At 38.9% G+C, this 23,997-nt stretch overlaps 3 protein-coding genes across 4 annotated transcripts; 1 reads left to right on the top strand and 2 right to left on the bottom strand.

Moving 5' to 3' along the window:
- Positions 1–12,857: 12,857 nt before the first annotated feature.
- LOC135611039 (uncharacterized) lies at positions 12,858–15,689 on the top strand. 2 transcript variants are annotated; one of them, XM_065106291.1, is made up of 3 exons: positions 12,858–13,085; positions 15,150–15,296; positions 15,382–15,689. In XM_065106291.1, exons 1-3 carry the CDS (start codon positions 12,887–12,889, stop codon positions 15,444–15,446), a joined length of 411 nt encoding a protein of 136 aa, XP_064962363.1. In that variant the 5' UTR covers positions 12,858–12,886; the 3' UTR covers positions 15,447–15,689. The 2 variants fall into 2 exon arrangements, with proteins under 2 accessions (XP_064962363.1, XP_064962362.1); XM_065106290.1 differs by having other exon boundaries at positions 15,361–15,689.
- Positions 15,649–16,600, bottom strand: LOC135611038 (heavy metal-associated isoprenylated plant protein 26-like). The gene is made up of 3 exons (XM_065106289.1): positions 16,305–16,600; positions 16,142–16,217; positions 15,649–16,076 (listed from the first exon to the last, which is right to left on the bottom strand). Exons 1-3 carry the CDS (start codon positions 16,383–16,385, stop codon positions 15,766–15,768), a joined length of 468 nt encoding a protein of 155 aa, XP_064962361.1. The 5' UTR covers positions 16,386–16,600; the 3' UTR covers positions 15,649–15,765.
- Positions 16,601–20,378: 3,778 nt separating this feature from the next.
- Positions 20,379–22,263, bottom strand: LOC135609237 (phytosulfokine receptor 1-like). The gene is made up of 2 exons (XM_065102342.1): positions 20,741–22,263; positions 20,379–20,662 (listed from the first exon to the last, which is right to left on the bottom strand). The coding sequence occupies exons 1-2, from the start codon at positions 22,198–22,200 to the stop codon at positions 20,407–20,409; spliced, it is 1,716 nt and encodes a 571-aa protein (XP_064958414.1). The 5' UTR covers positions 22,201–22,263; the 3' UTR covers positions 20,379–20,406.
- Positions 22,264–23,997: the final 1,734 nt, after the last annotated feature.

The following is a 23,997-nucleotide window of genomic DNA, read 5'->3' as shown; positions in this document are numbered from 1 at the left end:
CCTGGTGCTCGAGGTCTTCCCACATTAATTTCCCAGCGAAATCCAAGGAATCAGAATACGGATCCAATGTTCTACTTCGACATGACTCTTCCTCAGCAGTTATATTCACCAAGTGACATGCTCAAACGAAGGCGAAGAATTCAAGGCTAGCCGGACTTGCGTCTGCAGAACGACCAAGCCGTGCATGCCATATCACTTTCTTTGATTGGCGAACCAAACTGGTTGGCTACCTCACTTCAGTCCTGGCGAGTAAATTAGATGGAGACTTACTGATACTTGAATGCATCACCACAATATTAAGCATTTAATTAATGTTTTGATAGCGTCTTAACCGATAATATAGTTTAATTCATCTGATATCAGTATAGTAACAGAAATTAAACCACAAAACATTCGACAAGAGAATCAATAAAGTATAAATAGTATCATTTAGTTATATAATCTGACATCAATATAGTCAAATATGATAAATCTAAAAATAAAGTACATCAAATTTATGTAATTATTATAATACTGTATTTTAGTCTCATGGTGCATAAGAAATGATCGTTACTTGTTCCATCCATATTAATATTTTTGCTCTAAGCATAAAAAGTATGTAGATGGATTTTATCTAAGATGTGTGTTAACGATTCAAAAGTTTATCCGTAAAATATTAAATATATGAGCTAATTAGTAAAAAACAAGTGTAAATATAATTTAAATCGTTAAATATGTATGTTCATGAGCGGATAAAATAATGATAGTAGATAATTGAAAAATATTATTGTTTAGTATATAAATATATATTAAAAGAAAAAAAAAACATAAAAATATAGAGAAAAAGGAGGGCACAGAGGAGAGCTCAAAAGTGACGGCCGTAACACCAAATCTTTGATATATATATATAGAGAGAGAGAGAGAGAGAGAGAGAATGAGAAAAGACGATCAAAAGTGACGGCTGTAACACAAATCTTGGTATAAATGCGGCTTAAAATCACAGTTATGGAAGTGTCAGGTGAGGGGACAACCGGAAATAAGCGTGGTGAGACGCAAAGATTGGTCTGCCGTGTTGGAGGTGGTGACAAGAAAAGGAGCAAAATCTCATGATGAGAATCCCATGGCAATCATATGCACCGCTGACCATCTCTCTCTCTATCTTCTTTCTCTAACCATGGCGCTTCTCGTTAGTTTTTCCCTCCTTTCTTCTGATCGAATTGAAGAAACATGATAAGCTCAGCCAGAAAGTACTACACAGCAAGTGGGTACGTCAGACAGGTGCCGCTGGATGGTATTTATGCCATCCCAATTCCCACCTGCTCCAACTGTTCACCAGTTGACCCTGTGAATGCTGCAGTATGTGGTGGTGTTCCGACTGCATCAAGACACACCATTCATCGTTCAGTAGGCAGCTTTAGTCTCCATGCCACCCTGCAACGAGATGCATGTATATATATATATATATATATATATATGTATGGATCTATCATTGGGACAACTGCTTGGAGATAGGATACGATAGGATGATTTGATGCTTGATCGGCGATGGTGGTTTTACTCCTAAGGAGGCGGGGTTCGATTTGCTGTGATTGGAGTAGCCTGTGCATACGTTTTCCTTTGAGTACTTGAATACCTATGTGGAGTGCAAACATAGCGAGGTCCTCACGGACGTACTCCACCTGTGGGATCATATCTACTGCAGAAGATTTCAGAAAGAAGTCTCTCCTTGCTCGCTCTAAGTAGGAACACCAGAGAGAGAGAGAGAGAGAGAGAGAGAGAGAGAAAGAGAGTCGCAACTGCTGCAATCAAAGCGCTTCGTTACTTTGTACTGGATTGGAGAATGGAGTCAACAACACGTCGCATGTGAAGTTTGACTTCGTCCTCGTTTTAGCCAACGATACCGGTTGTGTTTATGGCCTCACCCACCAAAACAATGATGTGTTAGCTTAAGAACGTGTCGACCAGTATATATATATATATATATATATATATATATATATATATATATATATATATATATATATATATATATATATATATATATATATATATATATATATATATATATATGTGTGTGTTTTTGTGTAAGAGAGAGAATCATATGGTCGTACGATTGGTCCTAAGTGATAACAGAGAGATTTTCTCTGATAAAAGAAAAATATCTCTTTACTCAGTTAAAGAAATATCCTCTTTCACTATGTATAAATAGACTTCACATGATACCACTTCAAGTGTACCTTTTTACTTTATCCTTATAATCTCATTCTTCATTCTCTCATTCTATCATGGTATCAGAGCGGCGTTCTCCTCTTTGAGTCTTTCAACATCACCCATCAACTTCACGTCAGGCCATGGAAACTGCTGCTGCATCATCATCAAACCACTGCAATCATCCACCTCTCACTTCCCACCTTTCATCGCTGCCAGCGCCTCGTCACTGACCCTCTGCTCCAAATCTGCTCTGCTTCCGCGCGCTGGTCCATCGACCAGCTCCTGGCCTTCTCCCTCCAACGCCTCCGCCACTGCTGTCCTCGACTCTGGCAACATTATCCTCACTGCTTCCAAGAGGACCTTCTGGGTGCAGGCCTCCCAGTAGCCAGCATCCTGCTCTGCCTTCGTAGAGACAAGTAGCCTTCGGTAACTTTCCAAGATTCCTCACTGCTGATCTATTGCACACGGATCTGCAGCTGTCTTGCACAAAATTGATCACACCATTGGCTACATCACTGCCCAGAGTCCTTCCTATAGAATTGTTGCATATAAATCTATAGCTTTATACCATCTTGCATAGGTCTTTTCCTTCAACGAAGACCTTATTCTTTCACAGATCTTATTTGCCACCACCTCAGGTGACATTGATCTATATCAACACTTCTTTCTCCCTAATCATATCTTCCATATGTCATCATCATCTACCTCTGATGCTCTCATTATTGTTCCCGCAGGGAACCATAGTACCTTCCCACATACAAGCCTTATCTCCTTAAATGCAGCAGCCCTCATCCCCTTCAAATTATCCAACGGTGGTAACTACGCATCATGGCGTGCTCAATTCTCTAATCTACTATTTGGCTATGATCTTCTAGGCTATGTCGATGGCTCTCTTCGTTGTCCACCGGCGATGCTCAACATCCCAAGCGCATCCGATCCAGTACCAAATCCGGATCACAAACTATGGTTACGCTAGGATCGCCTTATCCTTCAAGCAATTCAAGCCTCGGTCGCTCGATCCCTTGCCCCACTCATTTCTTCATGTGACACTACTGCCGAAGCTTGGTGCAAGTTGCAAATCACCTTGGCCAATCGTTCTCGCACTCGCATGCTTAGTCTCCTATCCAGCCTCATGAAGATAAAGCAAGAGGGAAGTAATATTGCTGATTATCTACATAACATAAAGGTTATCATCGATAACTTGGCCTTGGTAGGTCATTCCCTCGGTAATGAAGAAGTTACTGTTCATATCCTCAATAGCCTCGGAGATGAGTACAAGAAATTGGCAGCAGCAATACGGGCGCGTGATTCACCAATCACATTCGAAGAACTTTTCGACAAGCTGATTGACTTTGAGATATATCTCAAGCGCGAGGACAAACCGCCAGGACCATCCATCACAGCTCTAAGTCACTCAAAAAAGGAGGGGCAATTCGTATAACAAGATTGTCAACAAAGGTTTGACCAAGACACCAACTATTCCTCCTCCTCATCCTCAACATTCCAATCACAACAACCAAGGTGGCTCCTTCAATCATCCGCAGTCCTAGCGCCCTCACAACACAAACCAACAAAGAATTGTTTGCCAACTATGTGATAAAGTCGGTCACTCTGCAAAGGTCTGTCGATCTCGACCCAGACTTCTTGCTCAATCACATTGGCCTCAAGCAAATCTCATGACTACTCCAACGATTAGTGATCATAATTGGATTGTGGACTCTGGCGCATCCCACCACATCACCTCAGATCTCCAGAACTTGTCCATCCACAGCAACTATAGTGGCACTGAGGACATCATCATCGGTGACGATAAAGGAATTCCTATTACCCATACGGGTTCTACACTACTTAATTCACCTACCACAACCTTTACACTCGATGATGTTTTATGTGCACCTTACATTAAACGAAATCTCATTTCCGTTTCTCAATTTTGCAAATAAAATAATACCTCCATTGAATTCTTTCCTAACTCTTTTCTTGTTAAGGATTTGAGCACGGGGGCATCATTGGTCCAAGGCCAGAGTAAGGACAATGTTTATGAATGACCGTCACTTCCACAAATAAAATAGCCCACTGCTTACTCCTCCGTTGCAACTTCAATCGATGTGTGGCATCGTCGTCTCAGTCATCCCTCTCTCCCTATCCAAAATGAATTACTTTCTCGTTATTCTCTTCCTACTCTTACAATAATAGGGTTGTCACTTATTGTGATGCTTGTCTTCATAATAAAAGTCATAGACTTCATTTCAGTGTTTCCTCTATGTCATGTTCTAAACCATTTGAAATTATTTATATTGATGTTTGGGGCCCTGCTCCTGTCACTTCTTTTGACAAGTTTATCTTTTATGTTATTTTTGTCGACTATTTTACTAAATACATATGGCTATATCCTCTTCGTAAATCAGAAGTTTCAAAAGTCTTCACTAACTTTAAAAAGCTGGTTGAAAACTTCTTTCAGTCTACAATTAAAACAGTCTACTCTGATGGTGGAGGTGAATTTCAAGCCCTCACATCCTACCTCTCAACCTGTGGCATCCAACACCTTAAGTCACCCCCACACACTCTTCAACTAGTTGGCTCTGCTGAACGTAAACATCAACATATCGTAGAAACTGGTCTCACACTTCTACATCAAGCCTCCATGCTACCAACTTTTTGGTCTGCCGCCTTTCAAACCGTTGTCTACCTTATTAATCGTTTGCTCACTCCAGTTCTTCAATACCAGTCTCCATTTGAAAAACTATTTTCCAAATCCCCAAACATTCAAAAACTCAAAATATTTGGTTGTTTATGTTATCCGTGGCTACGTCCCTATGCCCCACACAAGTTAGCACAAAGATCTAAAGCTTGCATCTTCATAGGATATTCTCTTGAGCATAATGCCTTTCGGTGCTACGAACTACAATATCAAAAAGTCTTTATTTCACGACATGTTGTTTTTGTTGAATCTGCCTTTCCATTTCAACATCATGAATCTCCTACCATTCATACCACTCTGACAAATATTCGTTCCTGGAGTATACATTTGATCCCCTCAAACGAACCTCTTCCTACACCATCCAGTCCTATTGTTGAAGATCCACACTCTTTTGTTCTCTCGGTTCAACAACTCTCCACTCCCCCCATTCCTTCTCCCCTTCCTTCTTCACAAGTCTCCCCTACCACTAAAGTCGTATCCTCATAAACACAACAACTTTCTTTACCTAGTGCCATCGATGTATCTCAACCTCTCTTGCATCCTGTCGATGCCTCTCCACCACTCTTACCAATAACACAACCTCCAGTTCCTAGCCATCCAATGACGACACACTCAAAAAGTGGTATCTTTAAACCACGTCAGGTTCTCGACCTCCATACTATCACCAATTCTTCTCTTGAGACCAGTGAACCCACCACAATTACTCAAGCACAAAAATCTTCACATTGGCGTCAAGCTATGTGTGAAGAATATGATGCTCTTCTACATAACTCCACATGGACTCTTGTACCTTCTCATCCTGCACAAAATATCATCGGGTGTAAATGGGTATTCCGAATTAAGCGAAACCCCGACGGGTCCGTTGCTCGATATAAAGCACGATTAGTAGCCAAAGGGTTTCATCAACGACCTGGAGTTGATTTTACAGAGACTTTTAGTTCTGTAGTTAAACCCACAATAATTCGACTTATTCTAAGTTTGGCCATCTCCAGAGGTTGGAACTTACGACAACTGGACGTTAACAATGCCTTTTTACAGGGGACTCTAACTGAAGATGTCTTTATGCAGCAACCCCCTGGCTTTGTTCATCACCAGTATCCGAGACATGTTTGCAAATTACAAAAAGCTATTTATGGTCTTCGTCAAGCTCCCAGAGCTTGGTATACTGAACTTGGATCGTTTCTGATATCAATTGGCTTCATCAACTCTAAATCTGACACCTCTTTATTCCTCCAACAACATCATGGCAATACAATATATCTTCTAGTTTATGTAGATGATATTATTGTTATAGGCAATGATCCCTTGGAGGTTCAGACATTTTTAAATCAATTGGCTGATCGATTCTCCCTCAAAGACTTAGGACCATTGAGCTACTTTCTGGGAATGGAAGCAACATTTACATCCTCCGGTCTCTTCCTCTCTTAAAAAAAGTATATTCAAGGCTTATTATCAAAGACAAATATACAGGATGCGAAAGTAGTTGCTACTCCTCTCTCTACTGGTGAATCACTCAAATTATGTGATGGCAGCCCTACCACGGACTCAACTCAATATCAGCAAGTACTTGGCTCCATACAATACTTGGCTCTCACCCGTCCAGATATCTCATTTGTAGTCAATAAATTGTCTCAATACATGCACCAACCTTCTGCTATACATTAGTCTACGGTTAAACGAATTTTGCGATATCTTAAAGGGACCCTTAATCATGGTCTCTTTCTCCGCAAAACCACTCAACTTCATCTCCATGCCTTTGCTGATGCTGATTGGGCGGGAAACTTTGATGATAGAACCTCCACATCAGGGTATGTCATCTTTCTTGGGTCTAATCTAATCAGCTGGAGTTCTAAGAAGCAAAAGACAGTGGCCCAGTTTACAACTGAAGCTGAATATCGTGCTATTGCTACCACTGCTGCTGAACTCAACTGGATCACAAATCTCCTCAAGGAACTCAAAGTTAGCTTTACTCATACTCCCACAATATATTGTGACAATGTTGGAGCTACCTACTTATGTGTCAATCCAGTGTTCCACTCGCGCATGAAACACATCGCCATCGACTTTCACTTCATGCGAGATCAAGTTGTCAGACATCAACTTCGTGTCTCTCATGTCCATACGACTGATCAACTTGCATACTCACTCACGAAGCCTCTAGCCCGCAAACTATTTTTGTTTCATCGATCCAAGATCGGTATCCTTGACAGGAGCTCGATCTTGCGGGGGCATGATAACAGAGAGATTTTCTCTGATAAAAGAGAGATATTCTCAATTGTGAGATTTCCTCAACTGCATGAGAAAATCTCTCTATCTATTTAGAGAGATACTACTTGAAGTTATAGGGTGGTTAATGAAACCACCTCATTATTTAGTAGTTATAGGGTGGTTGTCACTAGGTCCTATAAATAGGACCGTAGTTCTGTGGTAGCAAGATATAGAGGTAGTGACAGATAGATAGAGAGTTTGTGTGCACTTGGTATCTTGTAAGTGTTCCTCTTGCTTTTAATACTACAATAGTTTTCTTGAGTCAAAAGGATTCTTTTTACTCGTATCGTAGTATTCTGTTTCTCCTTGCTCCTACTTCCCCAACATTTGTGGTATCAGAGCCTAGTTTCAATCTGAATTGGGCATTATGGCTTTTAACGGCAATTCTATGTCTCAACCCCTTATCCCAATCTTCTCGGGCAAAAGCTATGAATTTTGGAGTATTAAGATGAAGACTCTATTCAAGTCTCAAGATATTTGGGACTTAATAGAGAATGGATATGCAGATCCAGATGACGAAATCAGGCTGAGGGAGAATAGAAAGAAGGACTCAAAGGCATTGTTCTTCATTCAACAAGCTGTACATGAGACGATCTTCTCAAGAATTGCAGCAGCGACAACCTCAAAGCAAGCTTGGTTGATACTTCAAAATGAATTTCAAGGCTCATCAAGGGTGATTACGGTAAAACTTCAAACCCTCCGTCGTGAGTTTGAAATTTTGTTCATGAAAAGCAATGAATCGGTGCAAGATTTTCTTTCTCGAGTGACTGAAATTGTTAGTCAAATGAAATCTTATGGTGAACATCTTCCTGATCATATAATTGTTGCAAAAGTTTTAAGAAGTTTAACTCCGAAATTTGATCATGTTGTTGCCGCAATTGAGGAATCAAAAGATTTATCTACTTATTCATTTGATGAACTAATGGGTTCCTTGCAAGCACATGAAGTAAGGTTGAACATGTCACTTGAAAAAAGTGAAGAAAAAGCATTTCAGGTTAAGGGAGTGTCTTCTACTTCAAAAGAAGGAAAAAAATCAACAGGAAGAGGACGTGGCAGAGTAGGATTTCGTGGTAGAGGAAATGGAAGAGGAAGAGGACACTTTGATGAACAAGGGCAATCAAATTATGATAAAAAAAATTATAAAAGTGGAATTCAATGTCACTATTGTAAAAAGTTTGGTCACATGAAGGCATATTGTTGGAAAAGAGAAAAGCAAGCAAGCAAGCTATGTGGAGAAAAATGAAGAAAATAGTAAGTTGTTTATGACTCATTCACAAATGCATAACATCTCAAATGATATTTGGTTTTTGGATAGTGGATGTTCTAATCATATGTCAGGCATAAAATCAATATTTAGAGATATCGATGAGACTCACAAGTTGAATGTTAGACTTGGAGATAACAAGCAAATCCAAGTGGAAGTGAAAGGAACAATTGAGGTGAAGACAAATCAAGGGAAGGTAAAATACCTTGATAATGTTTTCTTTGTTCCTACTTTATCACATAACTTGTTGAGTGTTGGACAATTAGTAAATGATGGATATTCAGTAATATTTGATGATGGTTCATGCACTATTAGAGATAAGAAATCTGGTTTGATTATAGTAAATGTTTGCATGACACAAAACAAGATGTTTCCACTTGATGTGTCAAATATTGAAAGACATGCGCTTATCACAACTCAAAAGAATGAGTCTAGTTTATGACATTTAAGATATGGACACCTTAACATTAAAGGTTTAAGGTTGTTAAGTCAAAAAGGAATGGTTTTTGGATTGCCTAAGATTAATACACTTGATGTATGTGAAGGATGTATTTATGGCAAACAAAGTAGAAAATCATTTCCTATTGGAAAAGCATGGAGAGCATCTAACTGTCTTGAATTAGTTCATGCTGACTTATGTGGATCTATGAATATAAAATCATTTGGTGGAAGTCAATATTTTTTATTGTTTACGGATGATTATAGTCGCATGAGTTGGGTATATTTTTTGAATTTGAAATCTGAAACATTTGATAATTTTCGAAAATTCAAGGCACTTGTAGAAAGACAAAGTGGTAGATATATAAAGACACTTCGGACAGATAGAGGTGGTGAATTTTTATCTAATGAGTTTAGTTCTTTTTGTGAAGAAAATGGTATTCATAGAGAATTGACAGCACCATATACACCGGAGCAAAATGGTGTAGCTGAGCGTAAGAAGACTGTCGTTGAAATGGCAAGAAGTTTGCTTAAAGGAAAACATCTTCCAAATCAGTTTTGGGCAGAAGCAGTTGCAACAGCAGTTTATTTGTTGAATATTTCACCAACAAAGGCTATTATGAATCGAACACCTTTTGAGGCTTGGTATAGTATGAAACCAAGTGTTAGGCATCTAAGAATTTTTGGCTGTATTGCTTATGCTTTGGTGAATTCACAATATCGTCACAAGCTTGATGAAAAATCAGAGAAATGCATTTTAATTGGTTATTCTTTACAATCGAAAGCATATCGATTATATAACCCTGTTAGTGGCAAAGTTATTATTAACAGAAATGTTATGTTTGATGAAAGGGCAAGTTGGAATTGGGAGACCAATAGAGGTGAAACACAAATGCAGATTCCAGCAGAACTAGACACTCCGCAGAATCAAGTGACAAATCCTGCTCCAACAAATTCATCGTCAACCTCACCCAATAGCAGTTCAAATTCGGATTCCTCAGATGAAACCCCTCCAAGAAATTTCAGATCACTGACAGAAATTTATAATTCAACATTTGCTTTGTTTATTTCAGATCCGACAACTTTTGATGAAGCAGTTAAAAAAGAGGAATGAAGAAAAGCAATGAAGGAGGAAATCAAGTCAATTGAGAAGAATGAAACTTGGGAGCTAATGGATCTACCGAAAGAAAATAAAACGATTGGATTAAAATGGGTGTTCAAAATAAAATTTAAATACAAATTATTTGATTTCACTAATAGCGATTGTGCAGGAGCCTTAGATGATCGGAAGAGTACTTCAGGCAAGTGGAGCCATAACAAGGAAGTATTGTGGAACGGATGAACAAGTTGCCGATATTCGGATACGCTCACCAAATCATTTCCAGTTCGAAAGCATTGGTGTATGCAACTATGAATCATGGGGGAGTGTTGAGATTTGATTCATAGTTATTTATCTAGATTGTTATCATAATCTAGTGGTTACATGATGATTTCAATAACCACTTGAATCATGATCTAGTAGTTATAAGGTGGTTTCATTAACCACCTCATTATCTAGTAGTTATAGGGTGATTGACCTAGGGTGGTTGTCACTAGGTCCTATAAATAGGACCGTAGTTCTATGGTAGCAAGATATAGAGACAGTGACAGATAGATAGAGAGTCTGTGTGCACTTGATATCTTGTAAGTGTTCCTCCTGCTTTTAATACTATAATAGTTTTCTTGAGTCAAAAGGATTCTTTGGGAGAGAATACTAAAGTGTGCCTTTTTGGTTTATCCTTATAATCTCATTCTCTCATTCCATCACTAAGCAACCAAATCACGATAACAGAGGAAGCCTGTGTCAACATGCAAGTGGAGGAAGCTTGCATTTCCATGTATTCGCAACTCTCGGTTTGAATTTAACGCGGATTCAATTCAACAATCCTTGATTGTGTGGAAGACGTTATCAAATCCGTAATATATTGTCTGGTTCTCACCATCAACACCTGCATGCACTGCATGAAATACATCACACTGAGAAGATGAACAAGAGGAGGAAACAGGAATAAGATGGTGGAGAACAGGAGAAGACGCCGGGGATCTCATGCCGGCGAGGATTCTGGAGACGGCCATGGAGATGAAAAGGCCGTACACGGCGTCCTCTGGTTTTTGTCAGCAGAGAGAAACAGAGAAGGAGACACTGTTGGACGCTTCACAGCTGCTCATCTTATAATCCATAATTCTATTTATTGCTTTAAAATGCTGATAACGTCAAGCTTAGATAGGTTGGTTCAAATTGAAATTGTGTTCAAGTTTCAACCACGAACAATTACCCTCAACCTACATCGGATCTCAATTTTGTGGTCTCATAGTATCGGAATTGTTTGACTCCAGTTGGATCGTGTTAGGATCTGATTGAAATCAAAACATAAAAGGAATAAGCTACCTTTACAATGAAGGATTGGAATTAGGAGCTTCTCATTGGAAGAAATGTAATCTAAATAATATGAAATAGCAAATGTAGGTGGCTGAGTCAGCCTTGTGATTCTTTTTATGGTTGATATGGTCCCTCACGTATCCCACGTATACAGGGATCATGAAATTATCCAAAGGTTATCCGGTCCACTTAGAAATTATTTTGATCTATATGGCTGGTGATATGAAAAGAACAGCTTCACAGTGGGATAACAACATCAGTTAAGAAGGTTATCTATAAAGTACCTGAGTTGCAGTGCGGAGTCACTAATCACAGCAAACTCAGTGTCACGGCCACCGCTAGAAGTTTGGAATGAGAGAGTTGCAAGCAGGCTTAGATGTAATCCAGAGAGATGGCAACAGAACTGCATGCGCTGAGGAGTGAGGAATGAAAAGAGTGCTGAGATATTGGCGCGGCTCAATCAGAATGCAATCTGTAAGGCGTTTGCTTTGCCTTCTTGCTGTTGCATTCTGAGTGAGCCGGACCAACACCACAATAGCCCTTTCATGGTTGATCCCTCTCCTTTCTCTCCAACTGTCTGAGAGAGAGGATGTTGCGTTCCTTCTTCCAGGTGGAATATCTGGACTGATCAAACTCAACACTCATCTGATCTCTCGGGGAAAAAAGCTAAAGGTTGGTGGTAGAAGATGAAGAGGGGAGAGAGATGGAGTGACAGGGAGATTAAAGTGGTGGGTATGTTGTGGCGAAGCATTTAAAACACGAGACCACCAAAGGATAGGGGCAGCTGCTGCAGTATTCATGGCGAATGACTTCCTAACAGTGTTCTCTCCGTCCCTCCCGCTCACCGATATATGACTGACATTTGTGGTGGTTCAGTACATCAAAGAGTTCACATTCCCTCGCGTTCCTTCTGTATCTACGCTGCACCGACAGCTTTTGAGGTTTTACCCCTCCAGCCATTACTGCTGAGCTCTGAACAACACAGGCTATTGCATATGGAGAGGGAGGAGCAAAAGAGAACATAAAGTTTCCACATCCAAGCAAGATGGTTGATCTAAATGCTGTTAAATGAATGCCATGAGTATGGACAGTGAACGGGCTTCGAGCTCTTCTCCAATGGTCACATCAGATATTTATAGACCACATTAATCAGAAGAAAATGCAACCAAAATACAGAAACGACTCAATGAATTCCAAACACACTCGCCAAATCTGTCCTAATCGAGCATTTAATGAAAACTTGATATCAGAAGTTCTTCACGTTTGAAGGGTGAATTATTAGTCGAACAAGACAATATGTTGCCATCAACATTTATTAGATGGGTCCAACTCGCTGGTAACCGTGAAAGAGGGGAAGGAATGAAGTGGTTCATAGTCACTAAACAATGTATGTTATGCACTCTCATGGTTGGTTAGCAATCGAATTACCAGCTCGGAAACAGAGAGAAACAGAGACGTGAAAGCCGACCCGCGGAACGACTTTGGTAACGCTTTTCTCCGAACCGTTATATATAAGGAAGAGGGGTCATTGGACACGCGTACGGCCTACAGACTACAGATTAGGCCCATGAGTTAATGCCCACGGCCCACGTGGAACTCTGCTCTAATGATTCCTTTTGGCTCTTCGCCGCTTGCGCCGCCGCCTCTTATGTCACCACCTCGACGCGGTCGAGATGGCGGCCGTATCCTCCGCCCGCCAGTGCTGGAGCTCTCTCCTTCTCCTGAGCCGCCATCTCCCGAGTTGATACCCAAGGATGCCGTCCCCTACCAGTACGAGGCCTGCCCCCTCTGTAACAAGGTTAAAGGTGATTGCTTGGTTTCTTTTCTAGTCTTGATCGCTGAGTACCTTACAATGATTTGAAGCAATCACCAACAAATTTAGCTACTTAGTGTTGATTTATTTATCTTCCTACGGAATGCATGGCTCCGGGTTTATTGGGTGAGAGTGATGGTCTTAGCAGATTCCGTGATTAGCGAGGTACCGTAACTTAGCAGCATAATGAAAAAGAACGAGCAATTGGTTACTTTCTTGGCCTAGAACACAAACCATAGTTTCTTTTGGATGTAAGTAGGTGCAGGAGATACCAAAACAATCTGAGAACATGAGTACAATGTGTCATATAAAGGTGTGAGTTTTGCACTTTCATTTGTTTCGGTGCTTTCTTCGTTTAACAAAGATACTCTAAGTTGTCGTCATATTTGGTTCCTTGAAAGACTCTCATTTTGATATTTTTACATTGATTTATGTGCCATAATATTTTGTAATTTCAGCTTCGTCATGGTCATTGACATGTTTTCTAATTTATGCATAGCAAAACTTTCAGTTCAGTAAACTATGTGAAAACTAGAAAATTTATGCATTAAAAAAAAGATACACAAAGGCTGGTTGTTGTATACTTATTCAGAGTACTGAGTTGCATTATGAAAAATTGTCATTTCATTATAGATGTTCAGTTTGAGTTGTAATAATTGGATGTATTGCTAATGCTATGATACATATTTTGCCCCAGTGCAGGTGGGTTGATGATCACCTTGTGTATGTCTTATCACCAAACATATACAGAACTACTTTGGAGGTTTTAGAATCCTTTGATTACATGTCTAAGCATGTTAAGCTTAGTGTCTGTTTTATATGTTCAGAGATAATTCTTTAGATTACAATTTAGTCATTCAAGCCAAGATTCTAATATATTTGAAATTTGCATGATTAGCGCTAGTGTCTTAATAATGTGTTATATAGTATGCGGAGTAGTACTACTAGAATTTGTTGTAACCAGCTTAATAAGAAGTCATGATGGATTCCACAACCCAAACCACCCCCTTTTGCGCCCGCATCTCAGTTTTCTATCGGCTTATCCTTTTCTTTGAATGTGCCTCAGTTTTTGGTTGGTTATTCGTTCTATGTAGGTTTTGGCTACTTCAGGTTTTTTCATATGGCATACGCATGTTATGCAATACGACTGGATATGCATATAAGGCATTATAGGTCACATTTTTAGCACATTGATTTTTCTAAGCCGAATTTATGTGACTATTTTTGATGTACCATAAAAACACTTAAAACACAGTCTACTTGGACCTTATCTTATTTACAACTTCAAAAATAACTCCAAAAGCTATATGACTGCAATCTCTCGAAGAGTCCCAGTCGAGCGATTGAATCATTCTACATGTATCTATTAAGAGTTCTCTGAGCAGCCAAATACAACTTATAGATGGGTGTAGTCAGCTCTGAATAAATTCCAATTGTGGCATTTTGTTACACATATCTAATAAGAGTTGTTTGAGCAGCTAAATACAACTTATAGATGGGCATAGTCAGCCTGAATTCAAATACCTAATCGACTCCTAAAACTCGTTAAAACAGAAATGATCTGAATGAAAATAAATGTCCTAAATTTACAGTTGATTTCTACTAATTATAATTGTTCAGAAACTATAGACAGTTCTATATTTCTCAGACAAGATTCTGTTTGAAGTCTGATTTCTAAGGATCGTTGCAATATCTCATATCAGACGATCTTGATTGTCTGAAATTTCATGGTTGGTTCTACATAATATATAATATTTTCTTGGCTAGTTATCAAATACCTTATCAGCTTTGTTCTAAAGGTGCTTCGGTTCATCGTCTGTCTAATCTGACATTATTGGTTTTATGGGTGAATTACTTTTGTGTTATGCTGAACTACTGAATGAGACTCAGATGTTTAAGATTAGTCACTGAAAAATGGTCCCTGATATCTATATGAGAGAGTTGCTTGTCTCCTAACACTATACATTGTTGTAAATTCATTTTGATCTGCTTAGACTTATGTCGATTTCTGGCTGGATTTCTAAAAAGCAGTTTACCAAGAAGCCAATAATTGCAGGAAACTTTAGCACTGCGGAGAGATTCACAGCAAAATATACTGGAGTTGCAATCATGCTCATGGTGTCCAAGAAGCTGAAGAAGCATATAACATCACCTGCTCTACATGAAGCTGCACAAACATGGACCACAGCTCTCGATGGCAGAGGTATCTCACACCCTCAAAATACAGACTGATACGAAGATTCTTTGTTTATTTGATTGGTGGTTAGTTTTCGTCATGTTCGCATCAGGTGGTTCAAAGACTAATTTAGCCAACCTTGCTGTCTTTGGTGTTCTGAGACCGATACTTCCCTGAAGGCCGGCAAGACATGGTGGAGAACACTCAAATTGGTGATCGGTACCAGAGGATCGAAATGGCTGTTGAAGAGTCTACAAGGAAAGCACTGAGACGAGAGGAAAAGAATGGTAGAGATTACAGAAAAAGAAAAACTCGAATTAACACAATCACATACTTTCGACATAACATGAACGATCTACTAAAAAGGGGGAAAAAAAAGGGGGAAAAGAATAAATATATTCATAAAAATCACAAGAACAATGCTCTAACACAACACCACCACTCTGCGGACTGTTATTGGCATGACCAAAAGCTTAATCGAGGGGCTCTTCGGCCTTCACATGACGCTGCAGTTGTTGGGGTTGTCGTCGCTGAACGCCGTGGTGTACTTCACCTCCGTGGAGCTCGCGCGGGCGAGCGGGGCCGCGGCCGGGTCGTCCACCACGTTCCGCACGTACCCCGGCGGCGCCTTCTTGTCGTAGGCCCCCGGCGCGTAGGGGTGGGCGACGACGTCGTACGGCACGTACGGCCACGGCTCCGCCTTCTTCCCCGTCTTCCACGCCACCCTCCTTATCACCTTCTTCGGGTCCACGTACCCTACCACCGTCACCTTGTGCTGCTTAGGCTCGATCTCTATGCTGCTCACCCCTGCAAACACAAGCACTTCAGAAGGATCAAATCGCAGAAGAGAGAAGCAAGTTCGGTCTTCAAACCTTTCATGCCTTCCACTGCCTTCCTGACCTTCCTCTCGCACCCTTCGCAGTCCATCCTCACCTTTATCTCCACCGTCTGCATCCATCAACGATTCACACATCATATACTCGATCTCCAGGGCAGGAAGGAGACTAATAAGAGCAGGTAAACCTCTGTACTTACCTGCAACTGGTTCTTCTTCTTGAACTTGCTGTGACTGCTCGGGAACGAACAGATCTCAGAGATGTGTTCCAGAAAACCCATTCTGCCTGCTCTCTCTCTCTCTCTCTCTCTCTCTCTATCTAAAAGGTTCTCTGAAAGATCTAACTAGAGAAGGCCGCTAATGTTGGGAAAGCGGATTGATGGGACTTGGTTTACCAGCGGCAAGAGGAACACAAAAATCTGCATCAACCTAGACACATCCATGGCTTAAATACGCACAAGTTATCCTTTACAGCATGGCCACATGAAGCAGCATCTGCCCGACCGCTTTGCCGGAGATTTCGGTGGAATCACACGGGCCCTTCCGCATGCCCATCGAGCGGTATATTCCTATTCTTTTTACCATGGTGCTCGTCACTGTCGATAGGTTAGGTGACAGATGTTGTTCGGTGATCAGTGCAGACCAGAAGCTACGTACCAGCACCACTGCTCAACCCGGAAGAGAAAGACCAGAAGCTGGTTCATGGACGGGTTACCGACATAGATGGTCGCCGACAACGAGATGGGATTGGCTCGAGTCGTTGGGTTTCTCTTGTTTCCATATGTACACTTGTTCTGTGACGGTGAAGCGCGTTGAAGACGAGGGATTTGGGGCGGGACAACTGTGTGGTGGAAGTGCACAAGGCTGCCTGGGAATGCGATACTGTTGTCTCGACTCGGGTCAGTCGATCGAGTTCTTGGTTTGCAGTCGTCCCCCCAAACCGACCCGTTCGGTGATAGCGAAGTTGTTCAATAAAATAAAATATTTTGTTCAATTATTCTTATTCTAAGTTTTCATTTGGATAGAGCGATGCTTATTCTCCTATATTCATCGGTTGGTGATTCGCTACACCAGTAATTTTGTTTTTATATATGCAGGTATTTCGGAATTATACGATAATTTTGGGTAGGCTGATCTTTAACGAGAGGGGACATGAGGGTACCGTATGACGTGCATAAAGAGAAATATATTTTATGATATCATCTCATCGAGTGTGAGTGAACTACACAGAAATCGAGAAATCTCGGGAGGAGGAAATAATTAAGGGCACCAAACATAGATTAGTATCCTGGATGAAATCTCAATATCTTTCTTTCTAAATAGTTATTATTGTGAACGTTTTTAAATATTTTTTTTCAAAAAAACCTGTTTTTTTATTTTTATTTTTTTAATTAATTTTTTTATTTATTTATTCTCACAAGCAATCCCTTATTTTCTAAAAAAACAAAATTGCTATTGACCTATGTCTCATCGATTATCATCTTCGTTATTATTATTGTTCGTCATCTCTATCCCATCTCAAGATCCAATGTGTTTTTATCATTGTCTTCGCATGATTTTAAAGTTGGATCGAATCATCACCCTTATAATTATTCGACTGATAAAGTAGAGCCCCATAAGGACTCACTATGTGTCAGACCATGTTTGCTTCACCGGGATCTATCGAGAGCATCACTTGATGAAATAGTAGCAATTGGGGTGGGAGTGAGCCAAAACCAACTCCTTCGTAGCCAATATCTATTGTGACCTCAATCGGTGACATGAATGATAAAGACCATAGCAAAAGCAAAGGCACTCAAGTAAGGTGAGGTAGAGGCAAGAGTCAATGGGATAAAGACCAAAGGTAATTTTTTTCTTTTAGGAATTAAGGGACGTATGTGAAAATAAGTAAAAAAAATTAATATAAAATAAAATAAAAATATAATTTTTTTGAGAAATTTATCCAATATTTTTCATATGACCACAATATTAGTGGGTGACACGAAAATCTCCAAAACTGAAACAAACAGAGTTCCTCGTAAATAGTTATATTTGCGGCCTAATCAATAAAGCTTTCCAAATCAAAGGTTAGAGAAAAGAGGATTTTGTACATCGGTCCTAATATGTTTGCTATATATATATATATGTATATATATATATATATTCTCCTTGATGTTTGACTCCAGAAACACATAAAAAGGACACAGTGGACCAAAAACCCACCGTTACGCCAAGTGTGAATGGTAGCACTCCGAAATCAATGTGAATGGTAGTACTCCGAAACACATCAGCATCATCTTCCTTCAGTTGTGTCGGGAGCCGAGTCGAGTTGCAGAGGAGTCCAGAATCACTGTAGAGACCGGGACTTCCTTCACAGCTAGAACATGGGAAGGCCAAGAACTGACCTCCACTTGGAATTAGTCCTTGCAATTGATTGAAAGCTGCACTGAAGAAAGAAAGAAAAGAAAGCGGGTGAGGGAGGATGGAATGGTCCTTCCAGTATATCGTTAATTCCTTTGGTAAATTAGTCAATCTATCAGCATATGTGATCCTTTCGATATATGTCCCGACTTATAATACGAAATCTAATCTTTAACGCGTCGATTAATCATATATCTAATTTTCAACATGATATTTTTTTAATATAATTTTTAATTCATTTATTTTGATAATTTATTCTTATGATTCGAGTCCTTGATCGATGTATTTTCTACGTCACTTATCTCAAAAGTATATTTATTCATAAACTTATCAATTGAATTTATAATCAGCATACAAGATTCGATAATATTGCTCACAAATAAGTGAGGAGCATAGATAAATAGATTCAAAGATTAAACATAATACATCACAAATTAATTCAATAATAATATTACTTAAAAATTAAAAAATATTTTAAAACATTAGTATATCTAATCACATAAATATATCTATTTTTTATATGATTTAATTTATTTTAATTTTAAAACATGTAGCTCTCATATCAATTAAAAGTATAAAAACTATAATAATACTTTTGTTATATGAAAAAACTAAAATCAAATAACTATCCATCCCAGTTTAGATTTGAATACTTTTGGATATCGTTCTCTAAGTGCATCATTATTCGATTTGAAAACTACAGTAATATTGATATGTAAAAAAAACTAGATTCATTTTTTTATTTCTATTTGTTTATTCAACTACTAGAAGCAATAAAAAATGGATTAAAGAGAGATAGAGAATATTTATAATCTTTCTATTATATATTGTCACATCATGTGTTGAGTTCCTATGAAATTCTTTTGATTTATAGGTGAAAGTATAAATTCTAAAATAAATAATTATAAGAGTCCTTTTATCAAGTAAACTCCTAATGAATCTTATTGACCACACCCATAAATTCATACGGTAGAGAAAAAAAGATTTAAATAGGGAGAAGAACTTACCAAAGAGTATCATTCAATCATACATTGTTTACGGTATACTAACAGAAATTATGCAAAATTACAGTTTATTTCATTTAGTTTAAGAGTACACATAAGCAGGAACTAAAAAGGGATTTTCATATATATATATATATATATATGTATATATATATATATATGTATGTATATATATATATATGTATATATATACATATATATACATATGCATATATATATGATTACCCAAGAGATCCGAGGATTAAGTAGTCTACCGGATATATATATATATATATATATATATATATATATATATATATATATATATATATATATATATATATATATATATATATATATATATGTATATATATGTATATGTATATGGTATATATATATATGTATATGTATATGGTATATATATATATACATATACATATACATATATACATATATACATACATATATACATATATATATATACATATATATATATATATAGTTTATTTACAGTTTATTTCATTTAGTTTAAGAGTACACATAAGCAGGAACTAAAAAGGGATTTTCATATATATATATATATGTATATATATATATATGTATATATATATATATATGTATATATATATATATATGTATATATATACATATATATACATATGCATATATATATGATTACCCAAGAGATCCGAGGATTAAGTAGTCTACCGGATATATATATATATATATATATATATATATATATATATATATATGTATATGTATATGGTATATATATATATATGTATATGGTATATATATATACATATACATATACATATACATATATATATACATATACATATATACATATACATATATACATATATATATATATATATATATGGTAGACTACTTAATCCTCGGATCTCTTGGGTAATCATAATTGCCAGCAACACATCGAAACGTAAACGATAAACACAAAACCTGATGCCACTCCAATGGCGAATGGCAACCCAATGAAAGCAATTTTATCTTCATCGACATCACCTTCCTTCTGATACGTTGCCTTCACAGGTTCGCAGAAAGGCAATGAATCACTGTAGAGACCTGGATTTCCTTCGAAGCTAGAACAGGGGAAGGTCGAGAACTGACCTCCTATTGGAATTAGTCCTCGTAAGTGATTGAAAGCTACACTGAAAAAGGAAAGAAAAGAAAGCCCGGTGAGGGAGGATGGAATGCTCCCTGACAGATTGTTGAAAGACAAATCCAACCTCTCCAAATTGACCATGCTTGACAGTTCTTCTGGAATGGAACCTGACAAGTTGTTCCGACTTAGATCCAGCTGATGAAGATACCTCAGATTTCCAAACTCCTTCAAAATTGATCCAGTCAATCTGTTATAACTCAAATTCACTGCTGGTGGAAAGTCTGTATAATGTTTATACTTCAGTCCGTCGAGAATCTGTTGATTGCTGCTCCATCCATAGAACGGGAATTCAATGGAAGAATCATCGCCATCATGCGGAGGAATCCCTGACATAAGGCTCTTTAGCTCTGCCAAGGAAGCAGGGATCTCCCCGTAGTGCGAGTTATTTGCCAAGTCCAACAAAAAGAGATGATCAAACCTTCCAAGCCACGGCGGTATTTCTCCGGTCAAACAGTTCCATGATAAATTCAAAGCACTTAACTCTTTGCAATTCCTCAGCCATGAGGGGATAAGGCCAGTCAAAGCACAATTAACGATGCCCATGGCTTGTAAGCTTTGGAATCCTCGGATTCCGGTCGTCGGCATTTCCTCACCTTGGAAGTTCCAGGAAAGATCAAGAACCCTCAGGTCATGGCACTCCTGAAGAACTCCTAAAGCCTGCGAGATATTGGAGAGGCTATTGTTATCCAGATTCAAGAAGGAGATGGACCCAAGTCTGCAGAGCTTCTCTGGGACCTGTCCGCTAAGGTTGTTTCGAGACAGATTCAAGATCTTCAATGCCCTGCAAGAAGAGAGAGCCTCGGGGATGAGCCCCTGCAACTTATTCCATCCGATGTTGAGGGTGGTAAGACGATCGAATCGTCGAAAGTCGAGGTCGATGCGACCGCCAAGCGAATTGTTCCATAAATCAAGCACCGTAAGCATCGAACAGGAGGACAGCGAAGTTGGCAGTCGGCCGACAAATCCATTAGATTTGGCGGAGAGGACCTCGAGCTTTCGCAGGTCGTGAAATACATCAGGAATGTTCCCGGTAAATCCGTTGCTGGAGACAACCAAACGGGACAGGTTCGAGAGGTTGCCTATACCCGGTGGCAGCTCTCCCGACAAGTGGTTGTTTCTGAGGTCGAGCACCTCCAAGAGCTTCAAGCGGAGCAGCTCCGGCGGGATGGAGCCTCGGAAGGAGTTGCTTGAGAGGTTGAGGAAGGTCAGCTTGTCCAAACCAGCCAGGGATGGTGAGAGGACGCCTTCGAGACCCTTCCCCGACAGATCGAGACCGACGACTCTTACGGCGCTAAGCGAGAACAGAGCACAGCGGACACCGGGCCAACCGCAGCAGCGGGTGGAGTTAGCTGCCGGCCAGTCGCGGATTCCTCTGTCGAGGCTGCGTGCGAAAGCATAGAGTGCTCTGAGATCACCAGGGCTACAGCTCTGATCATGGACGTTCGTTGCGCCAGTCTCCAAGTAGAAGAGGAACAGTAGCAGTAAGAGGCTACAATTACAAGGATACGTTGGAGAGGCCCTCATCTTTGGTTGCTCGTGTCTTCGGCGTTTGCGCAGAGAGATGGTAAGTCTCCGGTATACACCACCAATTGGTGAGGGAGGTTTGGAAGATAAAACACAAACTGTCATTTCTTGGAGACTAGTCTGAACGACGAATGGTGATAATGAAGTCAACAGACTATTCTTTCACCTGTCGCTTTTTTTTTCTCTTTCCATGGACAATCTTGGAATTCACCCATCAATAAGAATCTCTTTCATTATGTTGGAGTGTTTCCATTGGGTCATTGAGATTATGAATTCCAAAGCTTGGCTAACAAGAAGTCTACGTGACTAGTGCAACCCTTATCGTTAGATTAGAATCAATAATAGAAAGTATAAATCAATAACATTCACTTCCATGATCCATGATTTGATATATACAAATACATGACTTTGATTTCTAAGGACCCAAACCAATTTTTGGCTATTCTTCCTTCCCACTTGAATGCTTGTATTCCAAGAGCTTGTATTGTTGGCCAGATTATTATGTATACTTTGTTATTTATTATATATATATAATTATTAATTTACCATTTCTATTCTATTTTTGACTAAGAGTACTTTCAGACCAAAATAACAACTAAAAATGGCAAAAAGTATAATGCACAAAAAGTACTTGACAATCCCCCCCCCCCCCCCCCCCCCCCAAAAAAAAAAAAAAACTGATTTGATCTAACAAATATCATAAGTTTATAATTTATAATTTTTAAAAATTTTATAAATAATCTAAATGGGCTTGGACATCTCAAAATTGAGCCAAAATTGAGTTGTCTAGATTAGACCTAATAGTTAAATCAATTAAATTAATCAAAATTAGGTTCAATAAAACATCTAATTTAGAAATATGTAGATAAAAAATTAGGCTAAGATTGGGCTTTAAGTAAAATTTAATTAAAACAAGTCAAATTGGTCAATTTTATAATTGAGAATATTAGTAAAAAAAATTAATTTTTAAAGAGTAAAACTATAATTTTATCGGGACATATATTGAAAATATATAATTTTTGAATGGTGAAATTGTCAAGGAAACATAATTGGAATTTAAAAAAATAGAAGATTAAAATAATCTTTTAATGTGTGAGAAAACCCTAATCTTTTATTTTTATCAATTGTCATTGCTTGCGTGATGGCTACAGCTAGCCTGAACCCCCTTTGTGGTCGATTGATGACCCCTACAGCTATCGTGACATTCCATCATGCTCACACATGATCATTCTCACACAAGCGACTATCACATAAGTTAGTATAATGTATTCACAATTAACAAGTGACCCTTACGATTGTGCATTGCTACAATCGCTGGTCAAAGGTAGCAGCACCCAACAGGGTGACTGCCTTCTTGTTACTACTTGTGTAGTGCTGGTGACTCAGGTAGGTTGTCATAGCGTTTACTGTCTCTTGGGCTGCTGCACACAAGCAGTCGTCGCTGCATGCAGTAATGCAGCCATTTGTGTAGTAATTGCCCATGATTGCCGATGACCAACGGAGGTCAAGTCAAACAAATCATGAAATAAGTCTTCTTTCAAGCGTTGAAGAGAACCTCAAACTTAAGGAATATGCTTAGCGCCTACCCTTCCTTGCCAGCAGTAATTGATGACTCCCCCCGACAATGACTCTACTTGAAGAACCGCCCACTAAGGTAAGTAAAGTCAAGAACAGAACCTCTCTTCTCTCCATGACACCGTGCTTCAAAGCTACGAACACAGGACTACTTATAACGTATTTCCAAATGCTCTATGAACCAAATTTGATGTGGGCAGAACGGCTGAAGAACAAGAGTTA

The sequence above is a fragment of the Musa acuminata genome, chromosome BXJ2-4, assembly GCF_036884655.1.
Source record: "Musa acuminata AAA Group cultivar baxijiao chromosome BXJ2-4, Cavendish_Baxijiao_AAA, whole genome shotgun sequence".
In the NCBI taxonomy this organism is placed as follows: Eukaryota; Viridiplantae; Streptophyta; class Magnoliopsida; order Zingiberales; family Musaceae; genus Musa; species Musa acuminata.
Note: the sequence above shows the minus strand (reverse complement) of the source record. Positions and strands in the feature narration are given on the sequence as shown.